The sequence below is a fragment of the Hemitrygon akajei genome, chromosome 9 (genome assembly GCF_048418815.1).
Source record: "Hemitrygon akajei chromosome 9, sHemAka1.3, whole genome shotgun sequence".
NCBI lineage: Eukaryota > Metazoa > Chordata > Chondrichthyes > Myliobatiformes > Dasyatidae > Hemitrygon > Hemitrygon akajei.
The window spans coordinates 29026957-29051107 of NC_133132.1; the positions used below are offsets into that span (position 1 = coordinate 29026957).

The following is a 24151-nucleotide window of genomic DNA, read 5'->3' on the forward strand; positions in this document are numbered from 1 at the left end:
CCAAAACTGCTTCCATTTTAAAACCCTTATCCATATTTACAAGTTTTCTTCTGTTTTTTTTTTAAATCTCTCTTCTCCCAAAATCTCCTCCAGGCTGCAAATGTTTTGCAATTTCTGAGCTCCTCCAAATCTGACCTCTTTCAAATCTTATAAACGTTGCACCAACAGTTAACATGCTCTCAAAGGCCTTACCCACAAGCTTTAGAATTCCCTGCTTAAATCCATCCTCATAGATACCTTTCACTCATGCCTCAAGATATTTCTTAAAACATAGTTTTAGATCAAATGTTTGGCTATCTGCTCTGATGATCCATCTCCGTACTTCAATATTGGAAACGTGTTTATTGTTATCACTTGCTTGTAATATTCTGGAATCTTATAATATTACAGCTCCTACATAAATCCATAATCAGAATCAGGTTTATTATCACTGGCATATGTCATTAAATTTGTTGTTTCCAAGTTATTGTTCCTGCAACCCTGATGTTATTATTGTGCGCAAAGCTGCTGGAGAGCGATTGGGCAATAATTCTTTGCCTACTCCATAAGGTTTTCTTTCAAAATCTGTAAAACACCTCTTTCTGAATGGCTTGCCATGATCGCAATAACATTCACAAGGTCTCAATAGATTGGGCACATGTAAGTATAGAAGTGCAAATATACGCCACCTATCACAACAGGGGGGATGGGAGAGTGTGAGGTCATACCATGCTCATCTATTTTAAATTACATACAGTGAAAACACTATTCCAAGAAAAAGCAGGTGTGGTAACTTTACTGCATTCTCAATCAAACCAGGTGACCACATTCCTGTAAATGGTCAAGATTAAACTGAAGCTCTCTACCCTCTACGCTCTGTATTTCTGGATAAGTAATGACAAATACTGCAGTAGCGCCTTTCACAAGTTCTATTTCATTAATTGTTTAAACATATTTTTCTGAATAAATTGATGTTATCCACTGCAGTTGACTGCTGTAAGCTATAGTTCCATCTCACATCCAATTTATGAGTTGACATAGTGTTGAAACCCTAATCTTAAATAGACTCATGGTACTGAAGAAATAAATTAAAAAGACAGCAGCTCATACTGAGCTGAAGCATGAGTGAACAGGGAGGAAGGGGTGCATGGTGACTATACCAATAACTCCAGGGGTATCTTAAAGGATAGGTCTTCCCTGAGTGAGAAACATCAGCCAGGAATTACAGACCCTGGACAACTGTTCAGATATTTGTTTCACATACATACTTCATCAAAGGGTTTAGTTATGTTGGTCTCCAGCTGCCAATCCATGGTTCTCCACACTTTTAAGCTCCGGTCGTCAGCTTGGGATGCAATGTACTTTCCAACAGGATCCCAGGTAAGACCCTTTACCAGGCCTGAGTGACCCCGCAATGTTGCAATGATTTCTGTAAGAAAGCATTGAAAAGCATTCACAGTTTATTCATGTTTGAAGCTTATAACATTCTCAACTATCAATAACCAGTGCAACATCCACAACCTGTATAACCAACCATAGTGCTGTTTTATTTGGAAGTCCAAACATCATGACTGCAATGGAAACACATTCTGCACGAGTTGGAGAGAAAAAATATATTTGCTGAAAATGAGCTTTCAACATTGCTTTGTGGATGATTCCTGTTTACACCTGGTCCAGTCCTGCCTTTATCAGTATCAGGTTTATTATCACTGGCATGTGAAGTGAATTTTGTTAACATAGCAGCAGCAGTTCAATGAAATACATAATCTAGCCGAGAGAAAAAATAATAATAATAATAAAGTCAATTACATATATTGAACAGATTTTTTTAAACTGCAAATACATACTGCAAATACATACATTAAAAAAACAAGTGAGATAGTGTCCAAAGCTTCAATGTCCATTTAGGAATCGGATGGCAGAGGGGAAGAAGCTGTTCCTGAATAGCTGAGTGTGTGCCTTCAGACTTCTGTACCTCCTACCTGATGGTAACAGTGAAAAAAGTGTATGCCCTGGGAGCTGGAGGCCCTTAATAATGGATGCTGCCTTTATGAGACACTGCTCCCTGAAGATGTGCTCGGTACTTTGTAGGCTAGTATCCAAGATGGAGCTGACTAGATTTACAACCTTCTGCAGCTTCTTTCAGTCCTGTGCAGTAGCCCCTCCATACCAGATAGTGATGCAGCTTGTCAGAATGCTCTCCACAGTACAACTATAGAAGTGAACATCAAATTTACCTGGGAATTTCAGAGCATTCCAGATAACAACAGTGTTATCAATACTGCAGGATGAGAGCCAAGCATCGTGGGGTGACCAGGCCAGGTCCATTACATCTAGAATACAAAGACATAATCCCTCACTTAGTATACTGTACATTAGAACAGCTATGCATACATGTATCTGCAACACCTAGGCAGTTGCACAATGGAAAGACATTTTAACCTTTATAGCAAGCAAGTTTATTTGTACAGTATAGCACTTTTCAAGCACAAGGCAATTCAAAATGCTTTACATAGAACACGATATAAAAATCAAACATCAAATTTCAGACAATACATAAGGGAGAATAAAATCACACTAACAATAGATATGATAAATAGAAGTTACAATGCAGGAGATTCTAATTAAAAGCTATAGTGAAAGAAAAGTTTCAAGCCTTGATTTAAAAGAACTTAAAGCTGGGGCAGACTTCAAATCCTCTGAAAGGTTATTCCAGATGTGTGCAGCATAGTAGCTAAAAGTGCTTCACCATGTTTAGTTTTGACCCTGGGGACACTAAGCAGACCTGACCCCAGATGACCTGAGAGCTCAGGAAGGTTCATAAGACAGCAAGAGATCGGAGAAGTATTTTGGCCCTAGACCACGCAGTACTTTATAAACCAGTAGTAATACTTTAAAGTCAATCCTCTGATAGACAGGAAGCCAGTGTAATGATCTGAGAACTGGAGTGATATGCTCTACATTCTTGGCCTTAGTGAGGACTCTAGCAGCAGCATTTTGAATGAGCTTTAGCTGTATGAGGGATTTTGTTTTACAGAAACCTGTGAAAACGGAATTATAGTAGTCAAGCCTACCAAAAATAAATGCATGGACGCGATTTTCTAAATCTTGCTGAGACATAAACCTCTTTAATTCTCACAATATTTTTTTAATGATTAGTAGGATGACTTTGTAATTGTCTTAATATGGCAGTTAATATTTAAGACAGCCTCCATTACCACAACACCAAGGTTTCTGGTTTGGTTTTGTGGTCTGTAACAACAAGGATTCTAAGTGAACACTGACTTTTAATTGTTCTTTTCTGACGCCATAAACAATTAGCTCAGTTTTCTCTTTCTTTGACAGGAGGAAAATTGTGGCTTATTCAATCAGTGATTTGTTTAATACAGTCTTTTTGTGATTATATGGGACCATAGTCACTTGATGACACACATAAATCTGAGTGTCATCTTCATGATTAAGGTAAGATATTTTGTTGCTTACTACCATGATTTTTCAGAGCAAAGGGAGTTTTTACTACTCGGGTTAAAGAGTGGCGAGACTGCAGGCGCGTGATGTCAGCCAGTAGAGCACGAAAGGTTTAAAAAGAAGACCGCCGTATCCAGCGGGCAGTGTCAGAATGGGCAGCGGAGTGAGAGGCAGCAGAGTGGTAAGACTTTGGCTCAATGGGCTTAGGCAGTAATGGGACGAGGCGAGGTAGGCAGTATTTGTGTGAGGCCAGTTTTCTGTGCTCAGTATCAGATGCGGGCAGTCCTGGAGTCCCCCAGCCTCCCGGACGGCCAAATCTGCACCAGGTGTGTCGAGCTGCAGCTCCTGAAGGACCAAGTTAGGGAGCTGGAGATGCAGCTCGATGACCTTCACGTAGTCAGGGAGAGTGAGGAGGTGACAGAGAGGAATTACAGGTAGGTGGTCACACCGGGGCCTCAGGAGACAAACAAGTGGGTCACAGTCAGGAGGGGGAAGGGGAAGAGTCAGGTACTACTGAGTACCCCTGTGGCTGTACCCCTTAACAATAAGTACTCCTGTTTGAGTACTGTTGGGGGGGGGGAAAGACAGCCTACCTGGGGGAAGCAGCAGTGGCCATGCCTCTGGCACAGAGCCTGGCCCTGTGGCTCAGAAGGGTAGGGAAGGGAAGAGGAAGGCAGTAGTGATAGGGGACTCTATAGTTAGGGGGTCAGACAGGTGATTCTGCGGACGCAGGAAAGAAACTCGGATGGTAGTTTGCCTCTCAGGTGCCAGGTTCCGGGATGTTTCAGATCGCGTCCAAGATATCCTGCAGTGGGAGGGAGAACAGCCAGAGGTCGTGGTACATATTGGTACCAATGACATAGGTAGGAAAAGGGAAGAGGTTCTGAAAAAAGACTACAGAGAGTTAGGAAGGAAGTTGAGAAGCAAGACCGCAAAGGTAGTAATCTCGGGATTACTGCCTGTGTCACGTGACAATGAGTATAGCAATAGAATGAGGTGGAGGATAAATGCGTGGCTGAGGGATTGGAACGGGGGCAGGGATTCAGATTTCTGGATCATTGGGACCTCTTTTGGGGCAGGTGTGACCTGTACAAAAAAGATAGGTTGCACATGAATCCCAGGGGGTCCAATATCCTGGTGGGGAGGTTTGCTAAGGCTACTGGGGAGAGTTTAAACTATAATTGTTGGGGGGGAGGTGGGAACCAAACTCAAGAGACTGGGGAAGAGGAGGTTGGCTGACAAATACAGAAAGCTTGTAGACAGTGCAAGAGGGAGGATAGGCAGGTGATAGAGAAGGGACACTCTCAGACCAAAGGTTTCAGATGTGTCTATTTTAACGCAAGAGCGTGGATCAGTACTTGGAGATATGATGTGGTGACCATTACAGAGACTTGGATGGCTCAGGGACAGAAATGGTTACTTCAAGTGCCAGGTTTTAGATGTTTCAGAAAGAACAGGGAGGTAGGCAAAAGAGGTGGGGGCGTGGCTCTGATGATCAGAGATAGTGTCACGGCTGCAGTAAAGGTGGACACCATGGAAGGATTGCCTACAAAGTCTCTGTGGGTGGAGGATAGGAACAGGAAGAAGTCAGTAACTTTACTGGGTGTTTTTTATAGGCCGCCTAATAGTAACAGGAATATCGAGGAACAGATAGAGAAACAGATCTTGGAAAGGTGTAATAATAACAGAGTTGTCATGATGGGAGATTTTAATTTCCCAAATATCAATTGCCATCTCCCTAGAGCAAAGGGTTTAGATGGAGTGGAGTTTGTTAGGTATGTTCAGGAAGGTTTCTTGACACAGTATGTGGATAAGCCTACAAGAGGAGAGGCTGTATTTGATTTGGTATTGGGAAATGAACCTGGTCAGGTGTCAGATCTCTCAGTGGGAGAGCATTTTGGAGATAGTGATCATACTTCTATCTCCTTTACAATAGCATTGGAGAGAGATAGGAACAGACAAGTTAGAAAAGCATTTACTTGGAGTAAGAAGAATTATGAAGCTATCAGGCAGGAAATTGGAGGCTTAAATTGGAAACAGATGTTCACAGGGAAAGGTACGGAAGAAATGTGGCAAATGTTCAGGGGATATTTGTGTAGAGTTCTGTATAGGTACGTTCCAATGAGATAGGGAAGTTATGGTAGGGTACTGGAACCGTGGTGTACAAAGGCTGAAATAAATCCAGTCAAGAAGAAAACCGTACAAAACGTTCAGAGAGCTAGGTAATGTTGGAGATCTAGAAGATTATAAGGCTAATGGGAAGGAGCTTAAGAAGGAAATTAGGAGAGCCAGAAGGGGCCATGAGAAGGCCTTGGAGGGCAAAATTAAGGAAAACCCCCAGGCATTCTACAAGTATGTGAAGAGCAAGAGGAAAAGTCGTGAAAGAATAGGACCTATCAAGTATGAGTCATATATACACTATATGGTTTATGTTTGGGAAAGCTTACTTATACTGTATTCATTGTTTATGTATTCCTTCATGTGTAATGGGAGTTTATATGTTTGTAATCCATTATTAATATTTTAATTGTATTTTGTTCATAATATTTTTAATACTAATAAAAAGATTAAAAGAGAAGTATGACAGTGGGAAAGTGTGTATGGAACCGGAGGAAATAGCAGAGATACTCAATGAATACTTTACTTCAGTATTCACTATCGAAAAGGATCTTAGTGATTGTAGTGATGACTTGCAGTGGACTGAAAAGCTTGAGCATGTGGATATTAAGGAAGAGGATGTGCTGAAGCTTTTGGAAAGCATCAAGTTGGGGTACAGACAAAATGTACCCCAGGCTACTGTGGGAGGTGAGGGAGGAGATTGCTGAGCCTCTGGTGATGATCTTTGCATCATCAATGGGGATGGTAGAGGTTCCAGAGGATTGGAGGGTTGTGGATGTTGCTCCTTTATTCAACAAAGGGAGTGGAGATAACCCAGGAAATTATAGACCATTGAGTCTTACCTCAGTGGTTGGTAAGCTGATGGAGAAGATTCTAAGAGGCAGGATTTATGAACATTTGGAGAGGTATAATATGATTAGGAGTAGTCAGCATTGCTTTGTCAAGGGCAGGTTGTGCCTTACGAGCCTGATGGAATTTTTTGAGGATATGACTAAACACATTGATGAAGGAAGAACAGTAGATGTAGTGTATATGGATTTCAGCAAGACATTTGATAAGGTACCCCATGCAAGGCTTATTGAGAAAGAAAGGAGGCATGGGATCCAAGGGGATATTGCATTGTGGATCCAGAACTGGCTTGCCCACAGAAGGCAAAGAGTGGTTGTAGACATCACCAGTGGAGTGCCTCAGGGATCTGTTTTGAGACCCTTATTCTTCGTGATTTTTAAAAAAGTGACCTGGATGAAGAAGTAGAGGGATGGGTTAGTAAGTTTGCTGATGACACAAAGGTTAGAGGTGTTGTGGATAGTGTGGAGAGCTGTCAGAGGTTACAGCGGACATTGATAGGATGCAAAACTTGACTAAGAAGTGACAGATGGAGTTCAACCCAGATAAGTGTGAAGTCATTCATTTTGGTAGGTCAAATGTGATGGCAGAATATAGTACTAATGGTAAGACTCTTGGCAGTGTGGAGGATCAGAGGGATCTTGGGGTCCGAGTCCATAGGATGCTCAAAGCTGCTGCACAGGTTGACTCTGTGGTTAAGAAGGCATATGGTGTAATTGGCCTTCATCAAACGTGGAATTGAATTTAGGAGCCGAGAGGTAATGTTGCAGCTATATAGGACCCTGGTCAGACCCCACTTGGAGTACTGTGCTCAGTTCTGGTTGCCTCACTACAGGAAGGATGTGGAAAGCATAGAAAGGGTGCAGAGATTTACAAGGATGGTGCCTGGATTGGGGAGCATGCCTTATGAAAACAGGTTGAGTGAACTCGGCCTTTTCTCCTTGGAGCAAAGGAGGATGAGAGGTGACCTGAAAGAGTTGTACAAGACAATGAGAGGTTATTGATCGTGTGGATAGTCAGAGGCTTTTTCCCAGGGCTGAAATGGTTGCCACAAGTGGGCACAGTTTAAGGTGCTGGGGAGTAGGTACACAGGAGATGTCACCGGTAAGTTTTTTTTACTCAGAGAGTGGTGAGTGCGTGGAATGGGCTGCCGGCAACGGTGGTGGAGGCGGATACGATAGGGTCTTTTAAGAGACTTTTAGATTGGTACATGGAGCTTAGTAAAATAGAGGGCTATAGGTAAGGCTAGTAATTTCTGAGGTAGGGACATGTTCAGCACAACTTTGTGGGCCGACGGTTTTCTATGTTTCTATGATTTGAGCTAGAGGGAGCATGGTTATGTTAAACAGAAGAAGCCCTTGTATGGACATTTGAGGAACTCCACATGTCATTTTTGTTTAGTCAGATATGCAGCTACTGATCATTACAAAGTAGCCCCTGTCCTGTAAATACGATTCAAAACACTTTAGGACAGTACTGGAAAGCCCCACCCAGTCTTCCAGTCTGTCCAGTGATATGCCACGGTCAACTGTGTCAAAAGCAGCACTAAGATCCAGTAAAACCAAAACTGATATTTTATCATCATCATTGTTTAAACAGATGTCATTTTAAACCCTGACCAGAACAGTCACAGTGCTATGCTGTTGTCGAAATCCAGACTGGAAAACACCCATACAGTTAGTTGCTTACTGCCAAAAAGCTATCAATGATTTTACTTCAACATGCTCATTTTGATAAAGGCCTGTGGTTATTAATTACTGAGGCATCTAGGTTGTTATTTTACTCAAATTGCTGAGAATGGGATTTGAATCCATAATCATCTGATTCAGATAACAGTTACAACCAACTGAGCAGTAGCTGAACACAAAGGTAAGGATAAGAACACAAAGCTAGGACCCATAGCACTGTGAACCAAATGGTTACTGTGAAGAATGGGAGGCTGAAGGGAACAGACCTACAAAGCACAGTAAGTAGTGGGTCAATCACTAAAAGACACAAGGCATTTGACCCCGATCAAGAGTCTCACACTCTCAGGTCAGAATGAAAGTGATGGAGCTGCTTTTGCAAATAATGAGCCCACACTTTCATGTTTCTCAATGAATCAGATCAACTCATAACAAAACAGTATGGAAGTGCTTTATGGAAAAGCAGAATATCTAGCATATTAATCCCAATGTTCAGCATTGAAACAAAACTATGTGAATCTTACTGGATTATTTTAGGAGACATTTTAGTTATTAAGTTGTGGCACAGAAAAATTCTGCCAAATCAACAGGTTTGACAAAGTTATAAGAGTAACACTATTTTCCTGAAAGAAGTTGCATGGCAGGGTAACAAAAACATTTTGGACAACATTCTTAACCATCTTGCCATGCTACAAAGAAGAGGTAAAGCACTCAAAGAGAAGGACAAAGCGACAAGTTCTGAAGAGCAAAGTGGGCACTGAGAACTACAAGTGCATTGAGCAGGAAGCAAAGTGAGCTTATCAAAATGAATGGACGTGACAAAATCTGGAGAGAACATGACTTTGGATTGTGCAAGAGTGGTATATATCCAGTGGATCCCAGATTTCAGGAGAGATAGCAAGACAAAAACTGAAAGCAGTAGATACACGCACAAGGTAGATGAGAAGTCACATAACATTTTCTCATTGCAAACTCTATTGGTCTATTGGTCAGTGTCATTTAAAATTACACACTATTGGTGAAACTCTCTGGAAACATAAAAATTGCCACTGTAACCATTTGTACGATTTCACTGGATTCTGCCAAAGTCCTAACAAGCTCAAGTTCATCCAAAGAAAGGGAATTCCAACATGATGATTGTGACAATCAAGTTGTGCAATTAGAGTACACTTATAATTAAAGACCACAGAGGAAGACCACTGAATGGAATTCTGAACAGTTTGCACTTGCTAACAGTGCAAATAATGGGACAAGAAAGTGACTTGAAGGGGAAATAGTGACTTCACCTGTCGGTTCACATTGAAAATAGGCAATTATAAAGTCTATGAAAAAGACAGTGCACTGGAAATTAGCCAATTTCAATAGAAGGAAAGGAACTGCATCTCAGGTTATAATGAGATTGAGTTCAAAAATCACCAATAGAAGCTCTTTAATAACAATGTGGATACAGTACACATTACATGACTTTCAATAGAATACACCACATGGATTTGTGGATAAAAGGAGAGTGAATCAAAAATCATTTCTTATACAAAAGAGCTATGACAAAGAGGTTATAACACAGACAAAACTAACATAGTTTAAAAGGTTATTGCAAAATAAAGCAAAAAAATAGAAAGGACAAAATTAAGCATGATGCAAATTTGCTATCCATGTGAAAAATCAGTGTCATTTAAAATCACACAATTAAAGAAGATCAACAAAGGATGTGTGGATTCATCTGGACACGAAGAGCCACCTGTATTTGAGAGTGATATTTCTTGCAAATGCTTAGAATTATTTTTATTCTGTAGGAAGCTGATTATCAACTGTAGAAAATGACCAGAATATGGAAGAGTTGCTCATTAAAGTAAATACAATTCACTTGTGTTAATCAAAAGCAACTTAAAGCCATACTATGTTTAAACAATGATACTGTCCTACTTCCTTCTGACTTGAGGATATTGTTTCCTATTTCATCTCAATTGTATTCTACATACAAAAATAACTAGACACATATAACTCTGAAATATGGAGAAGCTACAAATGATAAAACAACTTATAAAATTTAAGGTTTTAATAAGCAGCAGTCATTTGCTTTTAATCAGCAAAATATAATATGAATCAAGAGAAAAGTTTCAATATTTTCATATCTATATCTGTAATAATGTAAACTACTTTACCATTGGTCTTCATCAGGCAAATACTATTCAGGGTTTAAAAGAAAATTATATACTTGAAAAATTAGAATAATGCACATAAAGGACAAGGACACCTGCCATATTTCATTGCGCAAAATCTATTTGAAAGGTAAAACAATCTTTCACTTTCCCAACTCACCAGGACACATATAAAGTGACCTTAAGCTCTTACCTCCTGTATGACTTCTGAGAATAGAAACACACCGCCATTGCTCCACATTAGCTAGCTTGCTACTTGAGCCAAAGACATTGCTTGGCCCAATATACCTGCAGAAAACAGTCACACGGTTATCATAAGTCATAAAATGTCATAAAATGACTTTTAGTTTCTTTACATCAATAAACTTTCAAAATGTTAAAACATTTCATACATTGATAGGACAATTTATTAAATATGCTATAAACTATGTCCAATCTCATTTCAAACCAATTATATTCGGCAGCCTTGAATGATTTATGTGTTGCAAATATTTACTTTGCCATTTGGTAATAATTCAAAGCAGTACATTTTGGATTGTACTTGATCAATTTGTAAAAAACTCACTTTTTTAGGTACAGTTGTACATCTGCTCATTAATGCAAACATCTAATCAACTAATCATGTGGCAGCAACTCAATGCATAAAAGCATGCAGGCATAGTCAAGAGATTCAGTGTTGTTCAAAACAAACATCAGAATGGAGAAGAAATGTGATCTACGCAAGTGACTTTGACCACAGGAGGTACAGGAGGTATCTAATAAAGTGGCCACTGAGTATATAAAGTGTATCAGCTTATGTAAAACAGTTACATCTGTAAGTACTGCACTGCAGTTCAAGATTGATTCACTGGTTACTTATACAAATCCACATTTGTCTTGGCATCATCACTGGACATCATTATTTTTCAAAAGCTCAACACAAAAACAGCTACTCAAGTCTATATTCTTGCGAAACTCAGTGACCACATGGACTGAAATACTCACGCTGCTCTCTTCCACAGCATTATCAATTTGTCATCTCCACCCGATGCCAGGTATAAACCATTATTAGACCAACGCACACAATTTACACAGGCTGCAAAAAAAAAGACTAGATGTGTAATTTAGCATGCAAAAATACATAGCATACTAAATAAAATTTTAATGAAAAGGAGCAAGAGCACAGCAAGATTAGCCAGTGACATATTCAATAATGTTTACGAAGACTCTCCCACATGGAATTTCATTCCTGTTGAGTTACATGCGGCAAAAGTTGTCCTCTGATTGAGGCACTGTGTCCAAAGTACGGAGAACATGGCCAAAGTATGAAAAAAAAATGGCTTTACAATTAATTAGTATAATTAAAGATATTAATTCATCTAATCAACACAGTCCAAATGAAACTATACAGCAGCAGAAGCAGCAATGTCAAAAAATGTTCATCCTTTTAGTTGGAGAAATGATTACAGCATCTCATGTAATTCTACTTGAGTAAAAAGCTACTGACATTAAAGTAAGATAAATGAATATGGTTAGTGATATACCTAATTAAAAGCAAAAACTAAACTGCTGGAAGGACTCAGCAGGTCAAGCAGCACCTGCGGAGACAGAGATTTGGTTGACATCTCAGGCAAGACCCTGCATTGGATGAGACCGTAGAGGGAAAATAGCTGGCACAAAGAAGTGAGAGGGAGGGGAGACAAAGAGATCAGAAATTGATAGGTGGAACCAAAGAGAGAGATGAAGAACAGATGGAACCATAAGTGGGAGGGTGATAAATCAACATAACAAGGGGGTAAGAAATTGAAGAAATCAACAAAGGCAGAGACACCGTGGGTGGAACACAGGGGAAGTGGGTTATCTGAAATTGGAAAATTCAGTATTCACTACCTAATTAGTAGCTTTGCTCATATGGAATCTCTATTTTAAATTATATATTGAAGGATTAGCTAACTCACAAAAAGTGAATGTGTTTAGACAAAATCAATCAGCTTGTAACAAGGAGAAGGTACAACCACTCAAGGATAAAGGAGGAAGTTTATGCTATAGCAATTAGCATTCCACATTACAATGACCTGGATTCAATTCCCACCATTATCCGTAAGGATTTTGTGCACTCTCCCATTCCAAAGACATGTGGTTAGGGTTAACAAGTTGTACAAGTGCTATGCTGGCGCCAGAAAGCATAGCTACCCCCAGCACATCCTGGGACTATGCTGGCTGTTGACGCATATGGTGCATTTCACTGTATGTTTTGATGTCTAGGAGTCATGTGACCAATAAAGCTAAACTTTAAATCTTTATCTTTAGAACCACAGGAGGGGGAAGGGAAAATTAAATAAATATTTCTAAATACTAAATAAGTAATGCTGTTCATCAAGTGGGAGTGGGGGAAATCAAATGCGAGTGGAACGTGTACTGTAAAAGCCAAGACCATTGGAACACTGATTTAGAGGGAACTTGGGGTGCAAGTCCATAGCTCCCTGAAGCTGGCAACACCAGAATAGTGGCCATAAAGATGCACTTGCCTTCATCTTTCATGGCATTCAGCATAATACTGCAGCTGTACCTGACTTTGGGTTAGGCCACATATTTGGTGTTGAGTGCCATTCTGGTCAGTGCATTACAGAAAGCATGTGGAGGCTTTGGAGAGGATGCAGAAGAGGTTCACCGAGGTGTTGCCCGGATTAGAGAGTTGTAACTACAAGGAAAATACAGACAAATTTGGATTGTTTTCTCTGGAGCATCAGAGGCTCAGGAATGTATGTAAAATTATGAAAGACAAAGATATGGTAGATAATATGCTTCCTAGGGTGGAAATGTCAATATTAGAAATACAAGGAGGAAATTTACAAGGCGAATTTGTAAATACTTCATTGCACAGTATATTAAGTACCTGGTATACTCTGCTGGGAAAGTAGTGGCAGCAGGTATGATAGTAGCATTTAAGAGGCAAGTGGACAGGGTTATGAACAGGTATGGAATGGATAGATGTGGACCATAGCAGGTAGATGGGATAGTCAAAATTGCTATCATTGACTTGTAGGACCTGTTCTTGTGCTATACTCTTCTAAGGTCAATGTTCTATAATTATATACAGCCCTCCAAATGGAGCCTTCTCTGGACTAGAATGACTGGAATATTACTGAAATATACAGCAATAACTTTGTGAGACTCTAAAGAAACTTTTCATGTATATTTCACACGTACCCAAGTGGTTATCCATTTGGCAGAGCATTTTGGGGATAGCCTCATTCTTCTCATCCTCCTCTCGAACAACTGGGGGCATATTCCATATGACAACTTTCCCTGAATCCTCCCCTGCAGACATAAGAGAAATAATTGATAAGACTTTAATTGATAGGTTAAGGTTTTAAAACAAAATAACTCAAGCAGCAATCTTTCTGGTTCCATAATAACAAGGAAAGGTCTGGCAGCATGGCTGAAGGAAACTACCCAAGGAACTAAAACAAATCAAGGGGTAGGAATAGCTGGAACCAACATTCTCCCATTGACTGTGGGTTTCCTCTGAGTGCTCCAGTTTCCTCCCACATTCCAAAAAAACTTAGTAGGTTAATTGGTCACGTGGGTGGCATGGGCTCATTGAGCCAGAACGGCCTGCTACTGTGCTATATCTCTAAATAAAAGAAATAAACATTATGCAGCTGTGCACAAGTGGGGACTTTAAAGCCCAATGCATACAGAAAGATCGTATTATTTCTGTAACAAAGTCAAATATATCTGACATATGGCCAGCAAATTCAGAATCTGTAATCCATGATAGAAAGAACAAAGTGAACGAAAATAACCTGCTCCCCAATTTAACATGTACATTTGCCAAAATTACAGGAATTTCATCTAACTACAAGTCAAATGATGAAAGGGGACACGCTGAGTCTCTGGCTCTTACCTATATAATACTAAAACTCTCATGCTCTGTCTGTGACCTCCAGTTACGCTAACAGTGCATTATAGTGGCACTATTTTTGGCTAAATTGACTTAAAATGCTCTAACTTAGAGAATGCAGGCAAAGTTCAGGGTTATATATTTGTATAAAATTGTTCATTCGCCAAAATCAACAGCCCTGTTTTGACCCGAGAGCCGATCCACCATCATGGAAATCGGGACGCGACACCATGACGCATGCGCACGGCCAGCCTCAGCAACACCTCACGATGCTCACAGAGCCAATTCCACCTTTGAGTGATCAGGCAATTTTTGCAGTGAATATTTACAGGCAGATATATCGGGCCCTCTGAAGCTGTTGGATCGATACTTGGATTTCCAGTTCACGAGAGGGTACCCGTCACTGTTCACCTTCAAGTGCACCTTCCCCAACAGCATTGAGTATTCTTTCGAGATAATGCTGCTGTGCAACTGAATAATGATATGGCAAGAACCACTTTAACAGAATTCATGGATCTGCACTCGCGATCCACTTGCAGGAACCCTGTACGATGTGGATATTCCCAGATTCGACACTTGGACTAATAAGAGATGGGAAAGAAGGAGAATGGGGAAAAGAGTGGAGGAATACTCCAGGACTTTTGAAGCAAATGTTCTGGGTCGAGTGTATACTGTTTCTCCACAAAGTGGTGACCTCTACTATTTTAGACTACTTCTTCATGACATAAAGGGACCAGTATCTTTCGATTCATTGAGAATACATAATGGAGATATCCTTCCATCATTCAAAGATATCTGCAGAGAGAGAAGATTCTTGCAAGCTGATGAGCATTGGCAGCAAACTATGGAAGAAGCAGAGAGAACAAAAATGCCCAGAGCAACAAGAGATTTGTTTGTTGTCTTACTAACAAACACTGAAATCAACAATCCACAGCAATTATGGAACCGGTTCAAGAATGCAATGCTGAAGATTTCTTATAAATGGAGAGGAGAACTATCAATGATCCTAATGTCATGATCAATGAGAAGCATCATGGACAAACTCTTCTGTATTTCCAAGAGAAACTTGAGAACTTAGGCAAAGCACTTGAAGAATATAACTTGCCAACACCAAAAAACAGTACAATTACTCAAAGTGCTGGCAATCTGGAATTATTGAGTGAACTGCAATACTACAGAGACGAACAGCAGGAATTTGTTTCACAGAAGGAGCCCTATTAAATAATGAGTAAAGAAAAATATATGAATATGTGTCAAACTGCTTGAAAAGGAATCTCTCTTCAATGATTTTCATTGATGCACCAAGAGGAACGGGCAAGACATTTATCATTAACTTGATCCTCACTAAAATTAGGGGAGATGGAGGTGTTGCTGTTGCTGCAACATCATCAGGTATTGCAACAATATTGATGCCTGGTGGTAGGACAGCGCATTCAAGATTCAAAATACCCCTCAGAGTCAATGAAGATGCCCCTTGTAACATCGATAAAAACACCAATACTGCAAATTTACTCCAAAATGCAAGGCTCATTGTCTGGATGAGTGCCCGATGATTAGGAGGGAGAGCTTCGAAGCCGTGGACTGGACTCTTCGTGATGTTTGCAGCAAGAACGAGGCCTTTAGGGGTATTTTAACCATTTGCTGTGGCGATTTCCGTCAGCTTCTAGCAGTTGTGAAACGTGGAAATGATGCTGATGTGGAGAATTCATGCATTAAAAAATCCTACTTATGGAAAAGCTTCATCAAGTTTCAATTGAAGAGAAACGTGATTGAGGGAGAAGGACGATATTCTGAGTTCTTAATGGATGTTGGAGAAGACAAGATTGAGAAAAATGAAAACGATGAAATCGAATTACCTGACAATATGATTCTGCAGAACTATTCTTGAGGAATTCTATCTTGGTTCCTCTCAATGAAATGATGTGAAAAATAAACTTCACATGCATTAGACGCTTGCTTGGAATCATGAAAGAATACTGTTCCTTCAATGCCATAATTGAAGGAGCTAACGCCACTCATTTTCCAACAGAATTCCTTGATTCGGTCGAACTCTCTGGATTGCCACCACATAAACAGGAATTGATGAGGGGATCTCCCATCATTTCAATGAGGAACTTAGATCCACCAAGGCTTTGCAATAGAGCGCGAATGATGGTGGAAGAACTGCAAGACAATCTCATTGTAGCTAAGATAAACATTGGTGCGTTCAATAATGACATTGTCATGATCCCAAGAATTACTCTCAATTTATCAGAAGGGAAAGATGTCCCTCTTCAGTGGAGCCAGCTCCCAATACATTCATGCTTTGCTACAACTATACATAAGGCGCAAGGCCAAACCATGGAGAATGTGTTGATTTATCTGGAGAAACCGATATTCCAGCATGGTCAGTTGTATGTGGCTTTAAGCCAGGGAAAAAGAAATGAAAACGTTCAGAGTATTCTTGAAGGGTGGCAGATCAACCAGAAATGTTGTCATCAAAAGTATCCTTCGTTAAATGAGGAGGAGCTATATTTGTCTTGCTACGCATCTTCATTCGTTAATAAACTGATTTTTTCCTCTTTAATTTCCGAAGCACATCACATCAAACTGCACTACCTTTCTCTCAATGGGTGCCCCAATTGTCACCCAGTTACCTCTAAATGGCAGGCAGTTTGTAGTTTGGCTTACCTTGTCCACCTGTTGCAAACTTGGTTCCATCAGGATGAATGTCCACTGAAAATATTGGTTTACCTGGAAGACAAACAGATCATTGATCAGAATATCACATATCAAGCCAATCAAGTTTCAAAACAAAATGAATGGCAAAATTCATCCCAGTTACATCAAAAGCTTGTATTATAGCCTCGCCAGTAACATCCTCAAAATAAGCTGCCTCAGGTTATTAACACTTATTCTTGCCGTTTTTAAATTGTACGTCATTCATTCACCAGAAATTTCTTGTGACACTTTATACATTTTTCAATGTTTGATTATTGTTTTTATTTTGCTTACTAGCTCACTTCCTGAATCTTTAATTCATTTGAACTGGATTTTTAAGAGAATATGTCAGCATCTTCAGAACTCATTTAGATTTAAACAATTCACAGTCAACCTACACTTTCCATTTTTCCCCCATCTTGTTAATTTAAGAAATTTTCAGCTTAAAATTATAAATTTTGTGCCTTCGTTTCACCAAAACATTCAAGATTCAAGGTTGTTTAATCATTCTGCAGTACACAAGTGTGGACAGCAAAATGACGGTTACTCTGGATCTCATACAGCGTAAAATCAGAATAATATAATGAATACACTTAAAATAAATATAAATTCATATGACTAGCTTACGTACATAAAATGATTATGTACATTAAGTGATGAGCTACTGGAGTGTCTACACACAAGGTGACACTGACAGGAAATGATAAAGTAGTGGTGGTGGGTGGGTTAATGGGTGCAGGTGTTGATCAGCCTGATAACCCTACATGTTCAAGTGTTAACAATAGCAACATTGCAGTCGGCATCTTGCTGGCAATACAGATCTAGCACAAAATTATCCTCAGTACAATTTACCATCTATGTCAAATATTGCACTAGCTCTATGAAGTGAAGATAGTTTCATATAGATCCTAATTGAAATCACAGAAAATTAAGTTATATTTTTCGAATACAAAATTTTCTGTTCACTGTTTCACTGCAATCATTCCCTCTTCCTTAGAGCAGCAAATTTAATCAAACAACACTGTACCAAAAACTATGCGCAAAATCTGGAAAAAATGTAAGTGCTGAAAATTTTAAGTTGATTAAATTACTGGTTTAGATGGATATGTCACATCTAGAGAAAGGAAGCACCCCTGCCAAAAAAAACAATTAACTCTTTCCCTTTTCCCCCCACCACAAACACACCATTATGTATTAGTGAGTGATAGTCATTTGCCCAACTAAAATCACCTCCAAATAAATAAATGTAATTTCAGTCCCCTTCCCATTCCCTCACTAACCTGCCTGTCCTTGGCCTTTTGCACTGCTAGAGTGAGTCTAAACACAAACCACAGGCATTATGTTCTGCCTGCAATTTCTTCAACCTAATGGTACAAACACCAAATGTTCCCATCGCAGATAATGTGCACATTATGTTGCTTTCATACTCTTCTGATTCACCTAGGTTCTTGTACCCCACCTCCTTTCCAACCTTCTCTCCCAGCACGTCACCCCCTCCCCAATTACCCAGCTTTTTCCTACTCCCCTACATGGTTCCATTTGCCCATCACCTGCAGACAACATACTGGGCCTCCATTGCCCTCACCCACTAATTTCAACTGTCTATCATTCCTCACTGATCCGGCTCCACATCATCATCCAGAATTTGCAGCCTTTTAAATGTGTCCACATTCCTTCCCAAACACTGTCTCTACTCCACCTGCCCCTATCTTACCCAATTTTTTATCGTCCCTTATCTGTTTACTGATTTTACCTCTCCCAAAGCTGGCTCCATCTGCCTATTACTTCTCAACTTAGTTGCTTCCAACTTCTGTTTGCCAATCCCTACCTCACCACTCCCCATCACTCTTTGTAGTCTATTTCCCCTCTACAGATTCAGTCCTAATGCAGGGTCATGACCAAAACATCGACTATCTCTCTGCCTCCACAAATGCTGCCTGACCTACAGTTTCTCCTGCAGTCTACAGATCCTATGACTCCATAGAAAATCAATATATATTCAGTGGTCACTTTGTTAGGTACTGGAGTGGAACCAACTGTGCTCCTCAGCTGTTCCAGCCCATCCACTTCAACATTCCACGTGTGTTGAAAGATGCTCCTTTTTCACACCACTTTCGTAACACGAGGTATCTGAGTTACTATCAGCTTGAATCAGTCTTGCCATTCTTCTCAGACCTCTCTCATTAACAGGGCATTTTTACCCACACAGCCACTGCTTACTGGATGGTTATTTGTTTCTTGCACCATTCTCTGTAAACTCTAGAGACTGTTGTGCATGAAAATCCCAGGAGATAAGCCGTTTGAAATACTCAAATCACCCCATCTGGCACCAACAATGATTCCATTGTCAGAGAAACTTGGATCATATTTCTTCCCCATTCTGATACTTGGTTTGACCAACATATGAATCTCCTGACCATTTTTGCATGCTTTTATGCATGGAGTTGCTGCCGCATGATTGGCTGATTAGATATCTATGTTAACAAGCAAGAGTACAAGTGTACCTAATAAAGTGGCCATTGAGTATATGGTATAAATGCAATGACAGATTTATTAGACAGAACTCTGCATCGTTATTTTTAACAGAGAGCGAACAGATAAAAATACAAGTCAGAGAAAATACAAAAACATTAGTTTCTGAAAATACTAACACAGAAAACAATTGGTCATGGAACTGATAAGTCTCCATGACCTGATGTTTCTGACAGTATTAAAGGAAGTAGATTTAGAAAATGCAGACAGGATTGCTGTAATTATTCAGTTTTCAATTTAGGAATTATGCCATTCTTTCCGAATTGCTACATTCACTGTTATTTGTGAAGGCTCTGGGGGAAAACAAGTACCGTAGATTCCGGACTACAGAGCGCACCTGATTTTAAGCCGCTGGCACTAATTTTAGAAATAAAATCATTTTTTTAAATGTAAAGGCCGCACCGGATTTTAGGCCGCAGGTGTCCCACGTTGTAATATGAGATATTTACACAGAAAGATATTACACGTGAGGATTTTTTTAACTTTTAATTAAATCCATATGGTAACAAAAACAAATACATATTGCAAATGCTTTTTTTCGAACCGTGCCCGTACGCGGCTACTTTTAAATATACGTTGCGTATACTTCTTTACTGAACAACATTCCAATATCTCCTAACGACTGGTAAAAAATATATATACTGCAGCCTACCAGGAAAAGTTATTGATACCTTTAACTTAAAAGCAGAGTTCGCTCGGATCCAAAGCCGCTCGCGGAATCCGCTCCCCCCCTCCGTCCCGTTTCATCGCAAACGGCATTTAAAAGCAGATTTCGCTCGGATCCAAAGCCGCTCGCGGAATCCGCTCCCCCCCCTCCGTCCCGTTTCATCGCAAACGGCATTTAAAAGCAGATTTCGCTCGGATCCAAAGCCGCTCGCGTAATCCGCTCCCCCCCTCCTTTCCGTTTCATCGCAAACGGCATTTTCCCACAAGACGCCGCGAAACCGGGTGTGACGTCATAGCATCCCGCGATGTAGTACAGAAAACAAATATAGTTTAAACTAAGTAGGGTAGGTAGCACAATGCTTCGAGTGTTTTCCATGTTGATGAGGGTGAGTACAAATGACTGATTTACAATAATTTAATTGTGAAAGTGCGCTTGATTTATCGTACAATTTCATTGGACCTCTGTGAACTACTCATCAATTTTATTGGTCTACTGTTACGAGGCAAAATGTTTACGAGGCGGCATGAAAAAAACCTTGCATTAGCCGCATCGGATTATTGGCCGCAAAGTTCAAAGCTGTTCAAAATGTGGGAAAAAAGTAGCGGCTTAAAATCCGGAATCTACGGTAATGTTAGAACTGCCGGTTTAAAGTGAACTGTTATTGAGCTACTCAAACCTGTCAGTAGAGAAGAGTAATTCAAGTATTTGAGTAAATACAACACACAGCTTTGTCAAGGGCGAGTGACTCACTTATTTAAATTCATTGAAATGATCATTCATAAAGCTGGTAAAGGATACAAGGTTCCACACAAAATAATATCAAAAAAAACCAATGGTTTTTATTAGACCAACAGCCCCGGCATGAAGATTTTGATCACAGTCAATCAGTTCTACTTTCAGGACTGCTAAGTCCATAAACCTGTCTCCAGCCTGCTTAAACAAGTCCAAAGCCAATGCATCAGCATCTTGTATGGGGGTTGGGGTGGTGATAGCTACTGCACAGGATCGAAATACGCAGCAGAAACTGAAAATTAGCTCCAGCATAGACACTAGCCTGCATAGTATTCAGGACATCTTCAAGGAGTGATGCCTCAAAAAGGAAGCATCATTCAGAAACCCCAATCACCCAGGTCATGCCTTGTTCTCACTGTTACCATCAGGAAGGAGGTACAGAAGCCTGAAGGCAGACATTCAACGATTCAGGAACAGCTTCTTACCCACTGCCATCAACTACTTATTTAATTTATTTAATATACAGTATACACTTAATGCAATTCACATTTTCTTTTCTATTACATTTTACTGCTGCCACATAGACAACAAATTTCATGACACATGCTGGTGATATTAAACCGGATTCTGATTTGAAGAACAAGAGCTTTGTTGAAGAGTTCTCCAAGACCTCATTAGGAAAACTGCATATGTAAACTAACACAGGGATGTTACAGGCCTGAAAACATTTCAAATGAGAAACACTCTTCAAATCACTCTTAACAAGAGTGCAAGGAAAGCAAACACTATTACTGTAACAGCTCAAACTAAATACCAAAGCCCTTCCTCTCCGCACCTGCTCCCCCAATTCCACTACCTGCCGAAGCAAAGGAAAAGTTGTAAAATCTGGCAAATAACTCATCACCCTCTTCGGGACCCAAAGATCAAGTAGTAGCATCCGTGTTTATGGAGAGCACCTTTTATGGATAATTACAGTAAGGGTAACAAAGCAGTAATAATTGTATTTCAAAAAGGCAAGGGTGAAGAAAACTAAACCTTTATAGACCAGTTGAGATTTATTGCCTGCATTTTGTCAGCATGAAGGGCTTTGTGAAGGATAAGCCTTAGACAAAATAAATTCAAGCTCAGGAACAAGAGCAGCAGAAATTTTCTCAAGGATCATGCATCCCAGGAGGTGGTCATTCCACAACTTAAAGGAGTAGAGGACAATTAGTATTTAGCTGCTCAGAAGGGTAGGAACAGAAGGAATTGACAGGTTTGTGCTACTTCCAAGCCAACATTCAGCTTAAAGAAACAGAAGGGTTGATGACTCCATAAAGGAGTACAGTACAGAACATGGGAACTACAAGCAACCGCAGAGGATGAAATACTCCCGAGTTAAAACTGCTCATGGTCAGAAAATGTTTCTGTAACTACAATGATACTCTTCTATGGTGTACTGTCTATCCAAGACCAGACTTCTCCAAGCGAGCGCAGAACATTCTGCAGACAGCAGCCGGAAACCCAGGCTCATGTTAGAATCAACAATATAGAGGAGGAAAAAAATGCAGGTCTCACAATTAATGTTTCAGTAGCAGGAAGGAAATTTAAAAAGCTGGGCCATGTACACAGCAGTCTCTGGATAACTTCCAGTACTAATCATCAGCAAGAAAAACAATCCCAGGTACCAATTTCTCAACAAAGGTTGAAACCCAACACCAATTCTGGCATGCTACACTTTTGATTTCCTGAGAAGAGTGTTTGAAGTTCATGACCACAAACCAGCATGAAGGTCAGGCTCAATGAGACAGCAGAGATTCCTGTCCTCCAGTGAGCTTCCAAGATGAGGGCTACTTTCAACAGCAGCCACAAAAACTGTCTCTGCAAAATCCTTCAAGTCCATTGGAAGAATAAGTGAACCAGTATCCTCACCCACCAACACCAGGGCTAATCGCTATCACCAACTCCAATGATAGCAGTACCTGAAAGAGACCATGAAGAATTGATGCAGGAATATGAATACATAGCGAAGTCATCACTGTGTATGATTATGAGGTAGTGCCAATAACCAAATCAAAGCTCAAAAAATACAGGACGACAAAAACCAGAATTTTATTATTCATAGATCCAGGATGTTTAGGAAACATGGGGAAAGGTTAAAATAATGTAAGACATCTCTACCAAATGAGAAAGAAGGGAAGTCTTTGAGAGGTCATTCAGAATCCACTTTGTTAAAGTAAACTAGGAGAGACTTACCATGCCACCAGGTTACTCTACGTGTCAGTAATAGTGAGAGGAAGACACAGCAGCAAATCTGCAGGGATATACAGTATGCAAGTACTGTAGTATAATACTGGGACATTTCAGTAACCTCCAATATTGACTGGAACAATGTTAGCCCTGAGGAAGAGTATGAAGTAAATAAAACTTTGGCAGGATTATGAATGTAAATAGGAGATGTTCCACTTTGCTAGTAAGAACAGAAACCAGAATAAAGTGGTAAGAGATTACTCTTCTGGGGGAGGCATGACCTGTACAAAAGGAATAGGTTACACTTGAATTTGAGGGGACCAATATCCTTGCAGGCAAAGTTTACTAGACATCTTGGGGAGGATTTAAAAGCATTTGGCAGGGTTATGGGAACCTAACCCTGTTATGTCAGAGAATGGAACAGTTGGTGTGAAGGTTGCTACAATGTGGAGAGGGCATAAATGCAGTCCGTTGGATGAACGAAAATGTGTATTTTCATGCAAGTACCAGGAACACGGGTAATTCATGTAGAGCACGGATCAGTACATGGAAATACAAGGTTGTGGCCATTACACACACTTGACTATCACAAGGGCAGGAACGGCTACTGGACGTTTAGAGGTGGGGGATTGGCATTGCTAATCAAGAATAGTATCACAGCCCCAGAAAAGGAGGACATTGTGGAAGGATCATCTACCGAGACAGTGTGGGGGGGGACTTTCAGAAACCGGAATGAATCAATCACTATATTGAGAGTAATCTACAGACTACCCAATAGAAACAGAGACTATGAGGAGCAGATCAGCAGGCAGATTTTGAAAAGCTACAGAAATAACATGAGTTGTTATCATGGGTGACTTCAAATTCCTTAATATTGATTGGCATCTTCTTGGTTTAGATGGGACAAAATGTATTAGGTGCATCCAGGAGAAATTCCTGGGACAATATGTAGACAGGTCGACAAGAGGAGAGGCCATACTAGATTCGGTTCTAGGCAATGAACCTGGTCAGGTGACAGATCACACAACTCCCTAACCTTTACCATGGTCTTGGACAGGGATAGGTGCAGATGGTATGGGAAAGTAATTAATTGGGAGAGGGTGAACTATGATGCTAGTAGGCAGAAACTTGTGAGTGTAAATTGGGAACA

At 40.2% G+C, this 24151-nt stretch overlaps 1 protein-coding gene across 2 annotated transcripts in view; it reads right to left on the reverse strand.

Annotated features, from left to right (window-relative positions):
- Window positions 1–24151, reverse strand: part of hira (histone cell cycle regulator a) — a 129551-nt gene that overhangs the window by 74099 nt on the left and 31301 nt on the right. For both annotated transcript variants that reach the window (XM_073055706.1, XM_073055705.1), the window contains exons 2-7: window positions 16812–16874; window positions 13445–13555; window positions 11240–11330; window positions 10449–10543; window positions 2217–2312; window positions 1248–1408 (exon numbers count right to left, since the gene is read on the reverse strand). In XM_073055706.1, coding sequence (XP_072911807.1) covers window positions 1248–1408; window positions 2217–2312; window positions 10449–10543; window positions 11240–11330; window positions 13445–13555; window positions 16812–16874 — 617 coding nt within the window. The remainder of the gene's footprint in view (window positions 1–1247; window positions 1409–2216; window positions 2313–10448; window positions 10544–11239; window positions 11331–13444; window positions 13556–16811; window positions 16875–24151) is intronic.